This window comes from Rhineura floridana, chromosome 2 (assembly GCF_030035675.1).
Source record: "Rhineura floridana isolate rRhiFlo1 chromosome 2, rRhiFlo1.hap2, whole genome shotgun sequence".
Lineage (NCBI taxonomy): Eukaryota > Metazoa > Chordata > Lepidosauria > Squamata > Rhineuridae > Rhineura > Rhineura floridana.
Window position 1 is genome coordinate 19,145,166 of NC_084481.1, and position 18,546 is coordinate 19,163,711.

At 43.7% G+C, this 18,546-nt stretch overlaps 1 protein-coding gene across 1 annotated transcript in view; it reads right to left on the reverse strand.

Annotated features, from left to right (window-relative positions):
- Nucleotides 1-18,546, reverse strand: part of CDK15 (cyclin dependent kinase 15) — an 84,255-nt gene that overhangs the window by 18,746 nt on the left and 46,963 nt on the right. Inside the window, 1 exon segment of the mRNA XM_061607508.1 lies at nt 14,941-14,989. Coding sequence (XP_061463492.1) covers nt 14,941-14,989 — 49 coding nt within the window.

The following is an 18,546-nucleotide window of genomic DNA, read 5'->3' on the forward strand; positions in this document are numbered from 1 at the left end:
AGTGATCAGGATCTAGACGACAGCCTGGCCATAACACAAAAGCCCACACAACCTATGCAGGTTTCCCACAGAAGGTTCTTCTTCATATGATGTAAACAAGAACTGCCATCCCGACGTATGAATGAATGTGAATCGAACAGGTAGCAGCGCCTAGTATGCACAAGACTGCCATGAAATAGATGTGATTGAAGAGGGTACCTGTATCTTGTGAAACAAGCAGTATACTATTCATATTTTAGGAATGAAGTTAAATTGTATTAAAAATGCCTTGGAAAAGCTTCATGATATAAATATACCAAATGCTATTGGAGCAGTTTAAGCAAGAACCAATAAGCTATCATTCCTAAAATAGGCATATTTTATATTTCATTTAGATATTTCAGGGATAAAACAAAGCATTTAAAGCTACAGGCAATATAATGCCTTAAGCAACCAACATATTAAAACATTCCTGCTACACTCCTGCTATAGAAAAACTATTGTTATAAGCTTATTAACTACTAGAGATCCATAAAGAAAATTACAGTTAAGACTTAATCACTCAAAAAGCAAACAAATACTGATTTAGCAAACTTATATATATATATATATAATTATTTACTTATTTATTTATTTATTTTCCATTAACCTTAACGTATTGGCTCTCCGAAAGCCACAACAATGACTTCACCTGGCTGTAGAGCATTTCCTCTATGCTTGCATAGCATAAATTACCTTTCTCTGAATCACACTTATACATATTTTGAAGCCAAATAAGAAGTCAGAGATGTGGAATTCCAATGAACTCACCTTAAAATAAATTATCTATTGCCCTTTAGATGATATTACATAAGCATCTATACTTTTTCTCCATGCACAATACATGCAACAAAATTATGAAGCTAAATGATCAAGAACAGCATTTTAAAAACCAAAACATGAATGTAGGAGTACAAACAGAACTAAATATAAAATAAATTGATATGGGGAAAAGCAATAAACAAAAGGAACGGGTGTGTGTGTTAAATTTACATATATATCTATAAATATATTAAAATGAATTCATGTATTTATCTATTTATTTATTTAATAATAAAAATATATATCTATAATTATCCTAAAATTAAATTATGCTATTATCAATAGATTTAATAATCATAAAATTGTATGATATATAATAAATTAATAAGACAAAACAGACACCCCACCACCCTTTGAAGCAACTCACACCTCCCCCATGAAAGCGGCAAAAGGAACAAGAGGGGGTGCAAGGGGAGGTGGTAAATGACCCAACCCCACAACACCCAATAAGGGGTGGGAGAATTACAGCGCAGGCTGAATGGAATGGGGGGGCTTGACAGAGGATACCAACAAGTGGGGGGTGCTCATGCAAAACGACTCGACAAATCCCAGTCCAGCAAGGCCCCAGTAGGGCGCAATGAAAGGCCCTTAAAACAAATGGGGGGGGAGGAATGGTGCTGGAATGCACTATCAAAAGGCCCTCTCCAACAGACCAGCACAAAACATGCCGCTCAAAAGGCCCCTAAAAAAAAAAATTGGGGTGGGGGAATCACTATAACTCACAAACTATCGCAGAGCAAGCAGCAAGATTTTAAAAACAAAACAAAAAAGAAACGCTTGCCCGCAGTTTTTTGAAACTGCCCGCTATCTACCCGCTGACCAGCTGACGGGCGGGGATAAAAGGGGAAGGAAACGACACCCCAGGCTCTAAATAACGCCGGAGCAGGCAGGGAGCAAAACAGGCAAAGAAAAACAGACAACAACGACAACAACAAAAGCCAAGCAAGCAACGCCTGCCTGCTATTACACAGGGAATTTATTCACCCGCAGCACAGCTGAAGCGGGAATGAGGAGAAAGAAAACACACACACACACTCCCTAACACACTGGGGTGGCATCTATGAGGGAGCAAGTGAAGGGGAACACGCAGCTAGGAAGGCGGGAAAACTGCCACAAACCAGCACCGACTCTGTAACAGCCCAGCTGCGTCGCTGCAACGGGAGGAAGGAAACACAGGAACAAAGAAATCCAATGAGGGAAGTGTTGGTCAGTGACGCAGGCTGTGAGACTCACAGACAAGGTTTTTAGCAGAGAGAGAGAAACCTGAAGCAGAAGGGTTAAGCTGTGAGAACAGAGGGCCAATCAAGGTCAGTGGCTGGCTGAAAGTGTGATAAGGTGGGAAACTGGCAGGAACTCAGTGTGGGGGAAGAAATGTCAATGGAGAGAGCTGTGTCTAATGTCTTTGCCTGGTAAAGACTCTTACAAGAAACTTGCCTGGCCTGTCTTATTCCTGTTCTAAACGGCACTTGAATTCAAACCACGTTTGATCTATTCACGCACTCGCCAACAGGGGTTATGGGCCCAGCTTATCAGGCGTGGTAGCGGGTTCGAGAGCCGGTGAAGTGGCGTTGTTGCAGAGAGAAACAAAGCGCAAGTAAGAGGCAAGAGTGGGCAACATGGCTGTAAATCTGTCTTCCGGGATGCCGATGGAGAGGCTGAATGCTGTAAACTACTCCAGCTGGAAGTGGATGAGAGCAGTTCTGATTAAAGAGGATTTGAATGATGTCATGGAAAAAACCCCTCCGGCAGCTCCTTCAGCAGCGTGGCTGAAGAAAGACGAGAAAGCGAAGGCTTTTATTACTCTGGGGCTATCAGATTCACAACTGTTGCTGGTGAGTAATGAGCCGACTGCTAATCAGATGTGGGAAAAGTTAAGAGCCGCGCATGTACAGCAAACTGCGGGAAGCAGGCTGTGTTTAGCACGGAAGCTTTATCAGATGCGTTTTACAGATGATGTGACTATGGAAGAGCATTTGGCTGAATTTCGTAGATTAAATGCTGAGCTCCAAGATCGAGGCGTGCATCATAATGACCTGCAGATGGTTTATCTCCTGTTATCTTCATTTGATCAAAAATGGGACGTGCTGGTATCTAGTCTGGAAACCCAACCTGACGGGAATCTGACTTTGGACTTTGTGGAACAGAAACTTCAACAAGAGTGGTATAGGAGGCAAGAGAATAAGAAAATAGAATTAAAAGAGACTGAGACTGTGTCTGTACAACACCAAAATCAAAGAAGCAGGGAAGAGACTAAAACATGTTATTTTTGTGGATCACGTGGTCATATACAGAGACATTGTTTAAAGAAGAGGAATAACAGAGGCTTTGAAAGTCAGAGAGCAAGCGTGAACTTTGTTTCTAAGGAGAGCAATAAACTCATTAACTCTAAATGGCTTCTTGACAGTGGAGCGTCTAATTGCCTAATCACAGACTCTAGTTTATTTTACACTTCAAAGCCGACGCAGGAGAAGCTTTATCTGGCTGACGGATCGACTCAGGACGCGATTGCGAGAGGAACGCTGAAGATGGGTAATTTGGGAATTTTAACAGATGTATTATTGATTTCTGGTTTAAAATATAACATTCTATCAGTGAGAAAATTGGCTCAAATAGGTTGCAAAGTTACATTTGAAGGGGATAGATGTTTTGTGAGAAAAGATGGTGAAATATGCATGCAAGGGAAATTACAGAACAAAATGTTTATGGTTGAGTGCAAGCTTGATAAACACATGTGTGCTTGGATAGCAGTAAACAAAGAGAAACATGATAATTGTGTCCATGAATGGCACAGAAAACTGGCACACGCACATTTCCAAAAGATACAAAACACCCCAAAGCATAGTCAAGATTTGAAGTTAACACACTGTGAGCATGTGGATGAGTGTGAGGTATGCTATAAAACAAAAATGACTGTAAATCCAGTAAATAAGAGCTGTGAAAGCACGACTTCTGAACCCTATCAGCTCATACATGTGGATTTAGCTGGACCTTTTCAGTGCTCAAAAGGTGGAGCAAGGTTTTATTTAGTGATTGTGGATGATTTCTCCAGATTTACACATGTGTTCTTATTGAAAAAGAAAAGTGATGCAGAAGAGAAATTAAAGGCATTCATACAGAGAACAGAAACACAACATGGGGTTGTTATCAAAAATATCAGATCAGATAGAGGTGGTGAATTTACCAGTAATTCATTTCAAACATATTTGGAAAAGAAGGGGATAATTCAAAGTCTCACTGCTCCCTTCAGCCCATCCTCCAACGGAAAGGCAGAGAGGAGGAACCGGTCATTGCAGGATTCATTGAGAGCAATGCTAGCAGATGCTGATATGAATAACACTTATTGGGGTGAATGTATTCTGTACACTGTTTATATTCAGAACCGCCTTATGCACAGAACAATAGGCATGTCTCCCTATGAGAAACTGACTGGAAGAAAACCCAAGGTGAAACACATAGAACGTTTTGGGGCAAAATGCTGGGTACATGTTGCAAAACAGTCAAGAGCGCAGGCAGGACACATTTTGGGATTTCAGAATTCATATTATAGAGTTTGGTTGCCTGAGAAACAACAAGTAGTGTTAAGCAGAAACATAAAGGTGATAGATCCAGTGCCTGCAAGGGAAGAGGACCATCACTGCCCAGGGAGGGAGAGCCATCTGCCTGCTTTGCTGCTGCTGCTTGGTCAACATCTCTGCTCTCTCCTTCTTGGGCTCCTGCTCTGCATGTGGGCACCTTGCAGGACCAGGCTCCAGGTACTCAGCCAGCTGTGCCTGATACTGTTCCACCTGTCCCTTCTCTGGAGGGGATATATAAGCCGGCTGGCTGAGGGGGCTTGGGAGATCCAGTGCCTGCAAGGGAAGAGGACCATCACCGCCCAGGGAGGGAGAGCCATCTGCCTGCTTTGCTGCTGCTGCTTGGTCAACATCTCTGCTCTCTCCTTCTTGGGCTCCTGCTCTGCACGTGGGCACCTCGCAGGACCAGGCTCCAGGTACTCAGCCAGCTGTGCCTGATACTGTTCCACCTGTCCCTTCTCTGGAGGGGATATATAAGCCGGCTGACTGAGGGGGTTTGGGAGATCCAGTGCCTGCAAGGGAAGAGGACCATCACCGCCCAGGGAAGGAGAGCCATCTGCCTGCTTTGCTGCTGCTGCTTGGCCAACATCTCTGCTCTCTCCTTCTTGGGCTCCTGCTCTGCACGTGGGCACCTTGCAGGACCAGGCTCCAGGTGGCGCTTTTCCCGGGAAGAACGGTTTGAGAGCTGTGTTGGTGCGCATGGAGCACGGGACTGTGGTTGTTGTGTAGACCTGAATGGAATGAGTGGATGTTTGTATGACTGTATGTTGTGAGTGTGTGCGTATTTTTATTTTATTTTATTTTTATTTTATTTTATTATGTGCCTGGGCGGGAGGATAGGGTATTGGGAGAGGGGACCAGAGGGGGCCCCTGTTAGCGTAGTGACGGGTAATGGGAGGTATGGCGTTGTGAGGACGACATGCCAGTTGAGGGGAACTCGGCACAGACAATTGGTGGCTGTACCGTGTTCCGGTCCTCCCCACATCCACAGGATTGCTGGTAGTTCTATCAGCCAACTCTCGGATCTCCAGTTGCTGCTTCTTAATGCCAGATTGGTAAATAATAAAGCTTCCCTCATCCATGATTTAATTGTGGATGAGGCGGCCGATCTGGTGTTTATTACTGAGACATGGGTGAGCGATCTGGGAGGCATTAATCTCTCCCAGCTGTGCCCACCTGGGTACTCGGTTCAGCATCTGGGTAGATCCGAGGGTCGGGGAGGGGGAATCGCTGTGGTCTATAGAAGTTCCATCCCTCTCATTAGGCACCCTATCCAGGTAGCTAATGGTCTGGAGTGTCTCCATATTACGTTGGGCCAGCGAGACAGACTGGGAATACTGTTGGTGTACCGTCCACCTGCTGCCCAACAGCCTCCCTAACTGAGCTGACGGAGGTGGTCTCGGGTTTGGTGTTGCGATCCCCCAAATTTATGGTATTGGGGGATCTCAACATTCATGCCGAGACCGCTTTGTCTGGGGCAGCTCAGGACTTCATGGCCTCCATGACAGCCATGGGGCTGTCTCAATTTGTTACTGGCCCTACGCATATTTCGGGGCACACTCTAGACTTAATTTTTGCTACTGGAGCAGGGGATGGTGATCTGGGAGTGAGGGATTTTACATCTATTCCTCTGTCATGGACAGATCATCACCTATTGGGGTGTAGGCTCACAATGTTTTCTCCCCTCTGCAAGGGTGGAGGACCTATTAAGATGGTCCGCCCCCGGAGACTAATGAATCCTGAAGGTTTTCAGAAGGCTCTGGGGAGTTTTCCGGCTGATAAAACTGACGCTCCTGTCGAAACCCTGGTCAATCTGTGGAATACGGAAATGACCCGGGCAGTTGACACGATCGCCCCAGTGCGCCCTCTCCTCTGCAGAGCTCAATTGGCTCCGTGGTTTACCCCGGAGCTAAGAGTGATGAAGCAAGAAAGGAGACGGCTTGAGTGCAAATGGAGACGAACTCCCGACGGCTGTAGTCTTGCACTTGTGAAGATCTCTACCAAGCTCTATGTGAAGGCGGTGAGGGCAGCGAAGAAGCAGTACTTTGCTGCCTCCATTCAGTCATCTTCTAACTGCCCAGCGGAACTTTATAAGGTTGTTCGGGGACTTTTACACTCTGGTCCTCAGAACGCAATAATACCATCAATAGCCCGCTGTAATGAGTTTGCGAGACACTTCCAAGATAAGATCGCAAACATCCGCCGGGACCTTGACTCCAATATTGTAGCAGTTGAGCCTAATGAGGTGTCCGGAGCACAGTCCTGTCCTGTTTTATTGGATGAATTTCAGTTGGTTCAGCTCGAGGACGTGGACAAGGTGCTTGGACAGGTGCGGGCGACCACTTCTGCTCTGGATCCTTGCCCCTCATGGCTAATAAAAGCTAGCAGGAACAGAACAGCCAGATGGGCCAAGGAGGTGATCAATGCCTCTTTACGAGAGGGAGTGGTACCACCCTGCCTGAAACAGGCGGTGGTGAGACCGCTCCTAAAGAAAACCTCCTTGGACCCTGAAAATCTTGACAACTATAGACCGGTAGCAAATGTTCCGTTCCTGGGCAAGGTTTTAGAGCGTGTGGTCGCTCACCAGCTCCAGGCTCTCTTGGATGAAACTGATTATCTGGATCCATGTCAATCGGGCTTTCGGCCGGGGTTTGGTACAGAAACAGCCTTGGTCGCCCTGTATGATGACCTCTGTCGGGAGAAAGACAGAGGGAGTGTAACTCTGTTGGTTCTCCTTGATCTCTCAGCGGCTTTTGATACCATCGACCATGGTATCCTTCTGGGACGTCTTGCGGACTTAGGAGTTGGAGGCACTGCTTGGCGGTGGCTGTGCTCCTACCTCAAGAATCGTCTCCAGAAGCTGGTGCTTGGGGAGCATTACTCGAGTCCCTGGATACTCCAATATGGGGTCCCACAGGGTTCAGTTCTGTCCCCCATGCTCTTTAATATCTATATGAAGCCGCTGGGCGAGGTCATTAGGAGATTTGGAGTGCGTTTCCAGCAATATGCTGATGATACGCAGCTCTACTTCTCCTTTTCATCTTCTTCAGGTGAGGCTGTTAATGTACTAAACCACTGCCTGGCTGCGATAATGGACTGGATGAGAGCTAATAAACTGAGACTCAATCCTGACAAGACTGAGATGCTGTTGGTGGGGGGGCTCTCTGCCCAGATGGTTGATGTCCGACCTGCCCTAGATGGGGTTACACTCCCCCTAAAGGAGCAGGTCTGTAGTTTGGGGGTCTTATTAGATCCGCTCCTGTCACTGGAGGCTCAAGTAGCCTCGGTGGCACGGAATGCGTTCTACCAGCTTCGGCTGGTAGCCCAACTACGACCCTATCTGGATAGGGAGAACCTTGCCACAGTTATCCATGCTCTGGTAACCTCTAGATTGGACTACTGTAATGCACTCTACGTAGGGTTACCTCTGAAGACAGTTCGGAAACTTCAGCTGGTGCAGAATGCTGTGGCCAGAGTTCTTACTGGGACAAAAAAATTTGATTATATAACACCTGTCCTGGCCCAGCTGCACTGGCTACCAATATGTTTCCGGGCCAGATTCAAAGTGTTGGTTCTTACCTATAAAGCCCTTAACGGCATCGGACCACAATACCTGGCGGAACGCCTCTCCCGCTATGTACCTACCCGGTCGCTGCGCTCGACGTCGAAGGCCCTTCTCCGTGTCCCAACGCATAGGGAGGCACGGAGAACAATAACTAGAGCTAGGGCCTTCTCAGTGGTGGCCCCCGAACTATGGAACGCCCTCCCTGATGAGATACGCCTGGCGCCTTCTTTGCTATCTTTTCGGCGCCAGGTAAAGACCTACCTCTTCGCCCAGGCATTTTAAAAATTTTAAAAATTTTAAAATTTGAATTTAAAATTGAAAATTTTTAATTATGTTTTATTGTGTTTTTGTATTTTAACCTGTTTTATTATGCTGTACACCGCCCTGGGAGCTTATTGCTATAGGGCGGTCTAAAAATGTAATAAAATAAATAAATTAAATAAATAGATAAACCTTGGAGAGACAGTCAAACAGTGATCCTAGATAGTGAAAGCAAACAGGAAGCTGCGGATGTTCCTTTCGGGCAACAAATTCCATTAAAAACTGCTTTAACAGATTTAATTCATGGTGGCAAACGTACTGTTAAAAGACTGAGAGGTGAAGACATAACAACACATGATACAGAAATACCAAGTACTAGTGGTGCAGGTCCGAATAAAATTGAAAGTGAAGAAGAAATGGAAATAGATAATGTCAGGAAATCAGAGAGAAAAACGAAAGGTCAACCTCCTCAGAGATTTGCATTTAATGTTACACAACAGAATAATGAAACAGATGAAATTCCAGTAGAATGGGAAAAAGAAGGACCAATAGATAAAGAAACAATGGATCTAATGTGGCAATATTGTGTGGAAGAATGAAATGTAAATGTATTATCAAATGAAAGTGAACAAACATGAATCTGTGAAACTTGTGTAAATAAAGAATAAAGAGAAACTGAACTGTAAATGTAAACTGTAAGAAAACAAACTGAAATGTATTTGTAATGAAAAGTTAATGTTGTAAAAATGTAATAATTGTAACATGAAGTTTTGTAGTCTGTAAGTCTCAGGTGGGGGCTGTTGGTCAGTGACGCAGGCTGTGAGACTCACAGACAAGGTTTTTAGCAGAGAGAGAGAAACCTGAAGCAGAAGGGTTAAGCTGTGAGAACAGAGGGCCAGACAATCAAGGTCAGTGGCTGGCTGAAAGTGTGATAAGGTGGGAAACTGGCAGGAACTCAGTGTGGGGGAAGAAATGTCAACGGAGAGAGCTGTGTCTAATGTCTTTGCCTAGTAAAGACTCTTACAAGAAACTTGCCTGGCCTGTCTTATTCCTGTTCTAAACGGCACTTGAATTCAAACCACGTTTGATCTATTCACGCACTCGCCAACAGGAAGCTGAAGCCATCCAACAAAAGAGCTAAGTGCAAGCATGCCGCAAGGTGAAAAAGGCAAGCGCGGGAAGGACGGAGCAGCCTTATATCTGCTGCTCCGCGCCTTCATCTATTGGTTGATTGATCTCACGTGGCTCCTAACTCTTGATTCTAGAATGTTCACAAGCCTTCCCTGTAATTATGGTGAGGGCAAATACGCCCCTTAAAAGGAACGCCATTATGCCACTAATTATTTTGATGCTGGGAACTAAGTTTGTTTTGGTAACATAAGAGATAAGGCAGTCTGTCTAGAAGATGATGTCAACAGGCTTGGAATATTAACTCCTTTGTTGCTGGAAAAAGAAATAAATTGCTCTTTGCTTGAGAATAGTGGCTATATTGGAAATTGAAAGGGGGGGGTTTTTTGGTCTTAAGAATGACAATCAAGAAAGCGGCCGAGACCCTGGATGTACAGGAAGGGGTTCTCTCTTTAAACATGTTTCAGAAAATAATGGATGCGATTAAGATAACGAAACAAGAAATGAGACAGAGCAGACAAGAGATGAAAATTGAATTTGGCAAAATGAAACAGGAGCTGAAAGAAATAAAGGATTCTATGAGAAAAGAAGATATAATTGGACAAGCAACAGGAAATGAAAGAAAAATTAAAGGGAAGGTGCAAGTCCTGGAGATTGGAATAGATATATCAAATGTGGAATTTGAAAAAGATTTGGACTTTATAGCTGTGATGGATCCTAGTGACAAAGATTATTGCTTGGAATTCTGCGCTGTCTCTGAAGGAATTGGTGAAGATATCAGAGATAAATTTATCAATGTTTCAAAAAAAATTCTGGACTGGAATGATCTGATGGAACCTGAGATAGAGAAAGTTTATAGAATTAATTCCAGATATGTGACAATGGAAAAACTTTCAAGAGATGTGCTAGTGCACCCCGTAAAAAAGAAGAACAGAGATATGACTTTACAACAATATTTCAGTAACACAGTCAGAATTGCTGGCAAGAAAATATTTGTGATGAAGGAAATTCCTATTAGACTCTTACTATATGACTATGACAGCAGAATTATGTGTGCAAGGATGGACGATGGAAGATGGAACTAACACTGATAATGGAAGAATAGCTGTTGAAACTACTGGATTTATTAGACTTGAATAGATGGATTAATTGACATGTCTATTTGGAGAAAAATCGATAGAAATATTTCTCAAGAACTGGAAACCTCTCTTTGACTTTTTGTGGAAAGAATAAAATGATATGATGTTAATGAGATTTAATGATTAACCAAGATAACCACTGGAGGAAAGTGATTTTGTAATATATTAAGGGACAGGTTTGTTATATACTATAGACCTATAGCTGATTTAAGACAAATCGGAAGTCAATATTTTTATTGTATTAGTTATTAATTTGTTCTTTTTCTTTTTCTTTTGTTTTGTTTTTAGAAATCTGAATAAAAATTTATATTAAAAAAAAGAATTGGGTGACAAATACAAGTTGTTTTTTCAGAAAATAGCTTGTTTTTCTTTTGTGTCAAATGCAGAAATTAGGGAACTGATTATATCATTGGGAAATGTTGGGGGTATGAATGACACAATAACCTTTTGGGGCGGGGGAGTTGAGTGGTTATTGACTGGAAGGTGGTAGATTTAAAATTTAGTATCCCAGGTAGGATCTCGACACTAAAGTAACTACACCTGCTGGTAAGAGTTTCTATTGCCCAGTCAGTGGACAGTGGCAGCCACTTATAATAAATCAATTGATAGGTAATGCTTTCTAATTGCAATAGAAATCTCCTTCCTGATAAAGCTGCCTCACTCCGTGAGGGCCAACATGGGAATATGTGTACCTTCAAATACTCCTGCAAGAGGGTGGAGATATTACCAAAGCTGCCCATAGCACCTTGGGAGGGCTTGCATGGGGACAATCAAATTAGGGAAGTCACCTTGGCTGATTGCGTTATCACTGTATAACAAAAGGTCTTTGCCCCACCTCCACACTCCATCACAAACTTCACTTCATCATAAGTGAAGGATGTTCTGAAGATGTTCCATGGACCGGACATCACAACATTTTATTTTATAAATGTCCCTTTAAACATAAATGAACAGAGATTATTGTCCCCTGAGTAGCCCCCTAGGATAGCAAGTGCTGTAGCTCAGTGGAAGAGCATCTACCTTGCATGTAGAAAGTCTTGAGCAATTTATTTATTTATTATTTGATTTATATCCCACCTTTCCTCCCAGCAGAAGCCCAGCAATGGGACAATGTCCTGCACTGCACCTGAGCGATGTAGGCTTGCTTAGGGAGTGTAGGACAGGAGGTAGCAGAGCATCTGTTTTCCACAGAGAAGGTGCCAGTTTCAATCCCTAGCATCTCCAGGATGGACTGGGAATGTCTCCTGTCTGAAGCCCTGGAGAACCACTACCAGTCTGAATAGATAATATTGAGCTGGATGGACCAATGGTGTGTATGAGGCAGCTTCCTATGTCCCTAGGTTGTTAATGGAAATCAGTTCCACATGGCAAATTTGTGTGTTTTCCCCTTCCCCCAACTATGTCTGGGTAAAACCCAAAGCCAAGTGGCTGACTTCTGGGGCACATGGCAACTTGAAGACTAGGAAGCAACACAGAAGAGGAAACAAGCAAGCAAACAAAAACAGTGTTTTGAGTTTTATAGCTTTTAATTTGCTTGTTTATTCAAAGTGTCAGATGGCCCATTAGAGCCCAGCCTGCTGTGTTTCTCCTCACACTAACCCTAGCTGGCATTTCCTTTCCAAATGACATCACACTGGTGGGATCTGCTCACTCTCATTCTCTGTCTCCAGACCCAACAAAAATCCCAAAAATCTAACCGGTAGGCTTGGAGCTTGAATATCTCCTGGCAGCTGCCAACGCCTTTTGAGAATTAGGAGGTAGGGGCGGGACATGGGGGAAAAGAAGAAGGGGGGGCACTTGCATGGAATGGAGGGCAGAATTTTACCAGAACTGCAAAACTGCAGTGTAGTGGAGGTCTGAACATTGGAAACTGCCTTATTACTGAGTGAGACCCTTAGTCCATCTAGCTCAGTTTTGTCAACACTGACTGGCAGCAGCTCTCTTACCCAGCCCTACCTGGAGATATTAGGATTAAACTTGGAAGCTTTTGCGTGCAAAAATGTGTGCTCTGCTACTGGGCTATAGCCCATTAATGCCCTGAAGATCCAGATCCAGATTCCTAAGTCCCCCAGAATTCATTGTCACTGTAAACACCGTATAAAACAGGGAAAGTCAGAAAGATGCTGAACTATATGACTTGTTTAAAAGTACTGTTTACTGGGCTATGAAGCCATTAGCTTGCCTAGTCTGATGAAATGGCCTAACAGTGCCCTTTTTTGAGTTTTGGGTGGGCAGGACTTCACCACTATCACCCCGACAATATGCCGCAGTTTAGTATCTTTGATGGACTGGGTGCCTTTTCCATCTTGAAAGCCTGGGTTTTTAAATGCACGTGTACACATCTGGGCAAGAGGCAGACATATGTCAAGGGAAAAATTGTGGCTAGTTCCATTCTTCCACAGTCCAACCAACATGGCTGAAAGTCGTGGGCAGGCATGGAAAAAGACAAACAGCCCTGGAGTCGAGGAGCCCCTGGCCAAGCAGCATGGTCCAATGTAGAGTACTGAGGGGCATCCCATGTGCCGGTAAATAACAGGGACATAGCCCCAAGGTGTGGAATATAGGAAACTGCCTTATATGAGTCAGACCTTTGGTGTGTCTAGCCCAGTACTGTCTACACTGACTGGCAGCAGCTTTTCAGGGTTTCATGCAGAAGTCTTTCCCAGCCCTACCTGGAGATGCTGGAGACTGAGCCTGGAGCCTTCTGCAATACAAAGCAGATGCTCTGCCACTGAGCTACGGCCCTTCCCCCAATCTCTGAGGAGCTGGAGTCTGGGTTCCCTACCTTGTCCCCTGCCATATTACTGTTGACAAAAGTTTGAAAAGATCTCAGGAACTCGCGACTTCCTCAAATGCTGCTATGGGTAATACAGGTAATTGTTGATGTTAATGTTATCCCCAATGGTGGGGCTGCCTAGGATTGATACTATGATGCTGTCAGGACTGATGGGAGCAAAGACACCAAAAGATCTTGGAAAGCCCTCAGAGCCCTCAGCCCATATTCTGTAAGAGTAGGTGTGGAGGATCCTTTCCCTTTCATTCAGAGTTCAGGAAGAACCCAGCTCATCACAGTGACCTTCCTGACAGCAGTTGTACAAAAGCCGGCCCCAACTCCTCCCAGACATATATATTTAATAAGCGCTGGGCAAGCAGGTATATATTTCAGCCTCAGTTTTTGCAGAGTGCATACCACAAGCTCAGACACCTCTTGCTTCATATCTATTGAAAATGGAAACAGACTGCCTTCAAGTTGATCCCGACTTATGGCAACCCTATGAATAGGGTTTTCATGGTAAGTGGTATTCAGAGGGGGTTTACCATTGCCTCCCTCTGAGGCTAGTCCTCCCCAGCTGGCTAGGGCCTGCTCAGCTTGCCACAGCTGCACAAGCCAGCCCCTTCCTTCTCTGCAACTGCCAGCTGGGGGGCAAATGGGCTCCTTGGGACTATGCAGCTTGCCCACGGCTGCACAGGTGGCAGGGCACGTAACCCCTGAGCCACTCACTGTGGGGTGATCTTTAGCTGGCCCTTGACACCCAGGAGACACAAGCAGGGATTTAAACTCACAGACTCTGGAATCCCAGACAGGCTCTCCTCCCCACTGTGCTATACTAGCTGTTCATATCAATTACTTGTTATGAAATGGTTGACCTGCAGCCTCTTGTCACACAAATAGTCTGACTGTGGTGGTGGTGATGATGATGATGATAATGAATGTGAAATGCCTTTTTCTTTGAATATGCTTCTTTTTTATTATATAGCCACAAGAGTGGCTGTATACTATAGCCAGCATGGATTTTTTGCATTCTGCAATGTTAAATTGAAAATACCCCCCATGCCATTCTGCTGCTTCCCATAAGCTCATTTCAAAACAAAACCTTACAAAACTTATAGTTCTGAACTCAGAAACATTTGCTTAATAACCCTCTACGTTTTCATGGCAATACACAAAACACTCAGAGAAAACTGAGAGTTCAAAGTGTAAAAACAAGAAAACAATCCAGACCCCTGTTGGACTCACCATATGCTCAGAGGCACATGTTACTAAATTCTTCCAAGCTACACAGGAAGTGGATTGGACTGTGAAAGACCAACCCAAATGGTGTTTGCATTTTTACAAGTTTGTAGGGCAGTACAATATCTCAGAGAGGAGTTCAGGTCTCCTGCTCCCCTGGTGCCTTCACTATAGCTGTCCAATTTCCCTGCTTTTTAAAGTTTGATAGAAATATCTGTTGGCTATAGGTATGTTCTTAAACCGCAAGGGTTTTTTTTGCCTGTTAGTGAATATATATATATAAATGTAAATACTACTACTACTACTTTGGAGTTGTTTTATTCAGACTCAGCTCAAAGGAACCAAATCTAGAGTTAAAAGCTTGCATATAAAAACAAACAGACCCTAAGGGAAAGCGTGATAACACTGTCATAGGTAGTTTACCTGTCACAGATCATTTGGAGCCTCTGAGGCCTGCTGGCAAAGAACCTCTCTGGAAAGGTAATACTCAGTCATCAGATTAAACAAAACCCAAGGAAACAGTCAATCTGTGTACTTAGAATATCAAATCTTCCTACAAAATTTGTCAATGCTGTATTTATAAATATACCTTACTTCTGTTCTATAACACACTGATACTGGTGTTGATGCTAAGATTATTCTATAGAGTTCTTCCCCACTTGCTAGAGAATATAGGCACAAGTTCTTGAATGTGATCCCCCCCCCCAGAATCCATATTCTGCAAGCAGGATTCCCAAATTCCACAACTGAAACTCTGTGTGTGTCACTAGGTTGGGACTGATGAAATAGTGCAAGGCAGTCAGTAATGGAAGCCATGCAACTAGCTGATATATATGCCATCGGTGCAATCTGTTTTCTCAAATTACCTGCTAGAATTGTACATGGAGGCATGTAATTCTGCAATTTGTCATTTCCTGGTTGCCTTTCAGGGTCTCAACTTTCCTTGATTAGCATGGGCAGAAGTCTTAAAATGTAAATGGACTGCCTTCAAGTTGATTCCGACTTATGACGACCCTATGAATAGGGTTTTCATGGTAAGCGGTATTCAGAGGGGGTTTACCATTGCCTTCCTCTGAGGCTGAGAGGCAGTGACTGGCCCAAGGTCACCCAGTGCGCTTCATGGCTGTTTGGGGATTTGAACCCTGGTCTCCCAGGTCGTAGTCCAGCACCTTAACCACTACACCACACTGGCTCTGCAGAAGTCTTACGTTGTCCCTTTTTCTTGGCCCTTATCCTGTCCTTCCTCCTGAATAATTGGAGCCTCTTTCCCCCCTCTTAGCCGTTTGGCATTGCACCTATGAAGCTATTCAGAGCCAGATATCCTGCTTAGAGATTTTAAAATATTAAGTGTTTTTGTATACCACTTAGAGATTTTTAAATAATAAGCAGTTTAGAAATGCAGATAGATATAGACAGACAGCTGTCATGTTAGTCTAGACTAGACAGTAACCTTGCTATTGGTTAGTGATAGATTTTCACACGCACACACACACACAGAGAGATTCTTTCTTTCTTTTTTGCAACTCACTGTGTCAGTCAAGGGTTTCATGCCGAGTTTCCCTGTTAGCAATCCATATCAATGGCAATTGTCAGGATGGAGAGGAGAATTCACAACATGTAACATTGAGGCAGACTTTAAAGGCTTTTCTGATGATGATGGACTGCCTTCAAGGCAATCCTGACTTATGGTGACCCTACAAATAGGGTTTTCATGGTAAGCGGTATTCAGAGGGGGTCTACCATTGCCTCCCTCTGAGGCTGAGAGGCAGTGACTGGCCCAAGGTCACCCAGTGAGAATCATGGCTGTGTGGGGATTTGAACCCTGGTCTCCCAGGTCCTAGTCCAACACCTTAACCACTACACCACACTGGCTCTCGAAAGGCTTTTCTAGACAATTTTAAAACGATTCTTTTTCTTACATGACTGCACTTGGGCTAACCTCAGCATGGTAACAATAGGCAGCATTCCACTCCCATATCACGGAGGGTCTTGCTACCATGGATAACCTTTCTGATACTTTTGCTCTCCACTGACTTCAGTCAATCAGGACAGATGCTGGAGGGAATGTGCATAGCCTTCAAAGAACTCCCCCCCCACAAAATGGTATCCTTGTCTTTGTCATTATTTACTATATATAAATAATTGTAAATAAAGTGCTTTCCCCCCCCGCCCCTCCCAAGGCCATATGAGTGTTCTATTACATATAAGCCATTTTGCTGAATGAGATGAAGGACAAGATACCCCCTCACCCTATTCCTCATACAGAAACCAGCTGGGCTGGCAGCTGAATTGCCCTTCAACATTGGCAATGGCTCTGCATTGCCCACCACACCTGAGGGCAGCAGACTAGTTTAGGGGATGCAGGGCAGGCCACAGGACACCCACTGCTCTGGCCTCCAACACCTCCCCATAGCTGCACACACACCCCAGCATCATCTGCTGTCTCGCTGTACCTAATGGTGCATCAGCCCTGATTCAGATCTAATATATTTTCCCACTCCAAATTCTCACTAAAATATAATTTTGATTATGCCTAATAGGGATGTTAATAGTTGTCACCATGGCAATATCTTTCTATAATTTCAGTGCCAATAAAATGTAGACTTACAGAATATGTTTGTGTGTGTGTATATTACATGAGAGAGAGAGAGAGCTGCTGCTTTGATTACAAAGACTACAAAATTCCCTTGGAGCTCTCTAATGTAATTGAAGTAGCTCTTTCGTAACTGCCAGAATACAAGACACTGGGACTACTGATTAGAGATAAGTGATAAAAATAATAACAATAATAATTCCCAGACTGGGTGGATGAGCTGACTTAAATCTGTTAAGTTTAAAATTGCTGATATGAAAGTACATCACACCTCTGGCATTTGTAAATAATCACTGGAATGGGATGGAGGTGTGCAGATAGCCGTGTGTGTGTGTGTGTGGCATGTATCTGTATGAAAAGCATGGGTCTTCAATGAGTAATATTCATTACTGCCAATTCCTTACCCAGGATTAGAAGAAAAATAATGTATGGCATCTGAGCAGCATCACAGGGTTCATGCAGATGGCCAAACCCTTCTAGGTAGCTTAGATACCTGTATAAATCCTACCAAGTGGTAAGGAAAACGTTACCCCATGTCAGGCACAGGTCTTTGGTAGGATATTTGGTGGGATGGACATCTATACAGGCTCCTTTCCCCTTTCGTATTTGGGAACCTGGAAGGAAAACCTCTCTTCATTTTCAACTCTCCTGTATGCTGCTAGCCCTTCTTTCCTGGGGAGAGGGGCTCTGCTGCCTGCCATGGCATGCCATCACAAATGTACTGGCACAAGTGGATCCAGAGTCTAAGGGGTTCACCTTTAGTGCGAGCTTAAGCTGGGGAGATAGCACCAAAGGTAAGAGAGCTGTTGCTACCTATAAATACATAGATGGTGGGCTGATTGTCTCTGCTGTATTTCTGTATTTTGGCTCTGCTGGTAGTTATTATGAGTCCCCATTATATTGTTTCTATTTATATTGATGTTTAAGTGGATATCTTATCTAACTGTTCTTTGTGTTGCTGCAAAATGTGGATATTTTTAACTGTATTTTTTGTATTTGACTTCTGTGTGTGATATTTTGAGGATGTTGCAAACCACTTTCTTTGAAATATGAAGCGGTATATAAATCACCTAAATACATAAATAAATTGCCACCTATGGCACATGGAACACTTTTTGGCTTTTATAAGCAGGCCTCTGTAACAAGTTTATGTAGTATAAGAGAAGAACTGCATACTTCAATGCATATTGAGATTGAAAGTTTTAAAAGAATTATGCCATGTATTTAGAATGTTTGATCTGGAATCTAACAAGCTAATGAAACAGTGCGGTTTTGTTTTACCCTTGAAAACATTAACGAGCTGTGGAAAGGGGAACCCACACACACATTTAATCATCATATTAGCACTGCCATTTTGTCTAAATTCACAATCATACGACGCTGGCTGGCTGTGGTGGGGAGCTATAGTCCAAAACATCCAGAGGGCACCAGGTTGG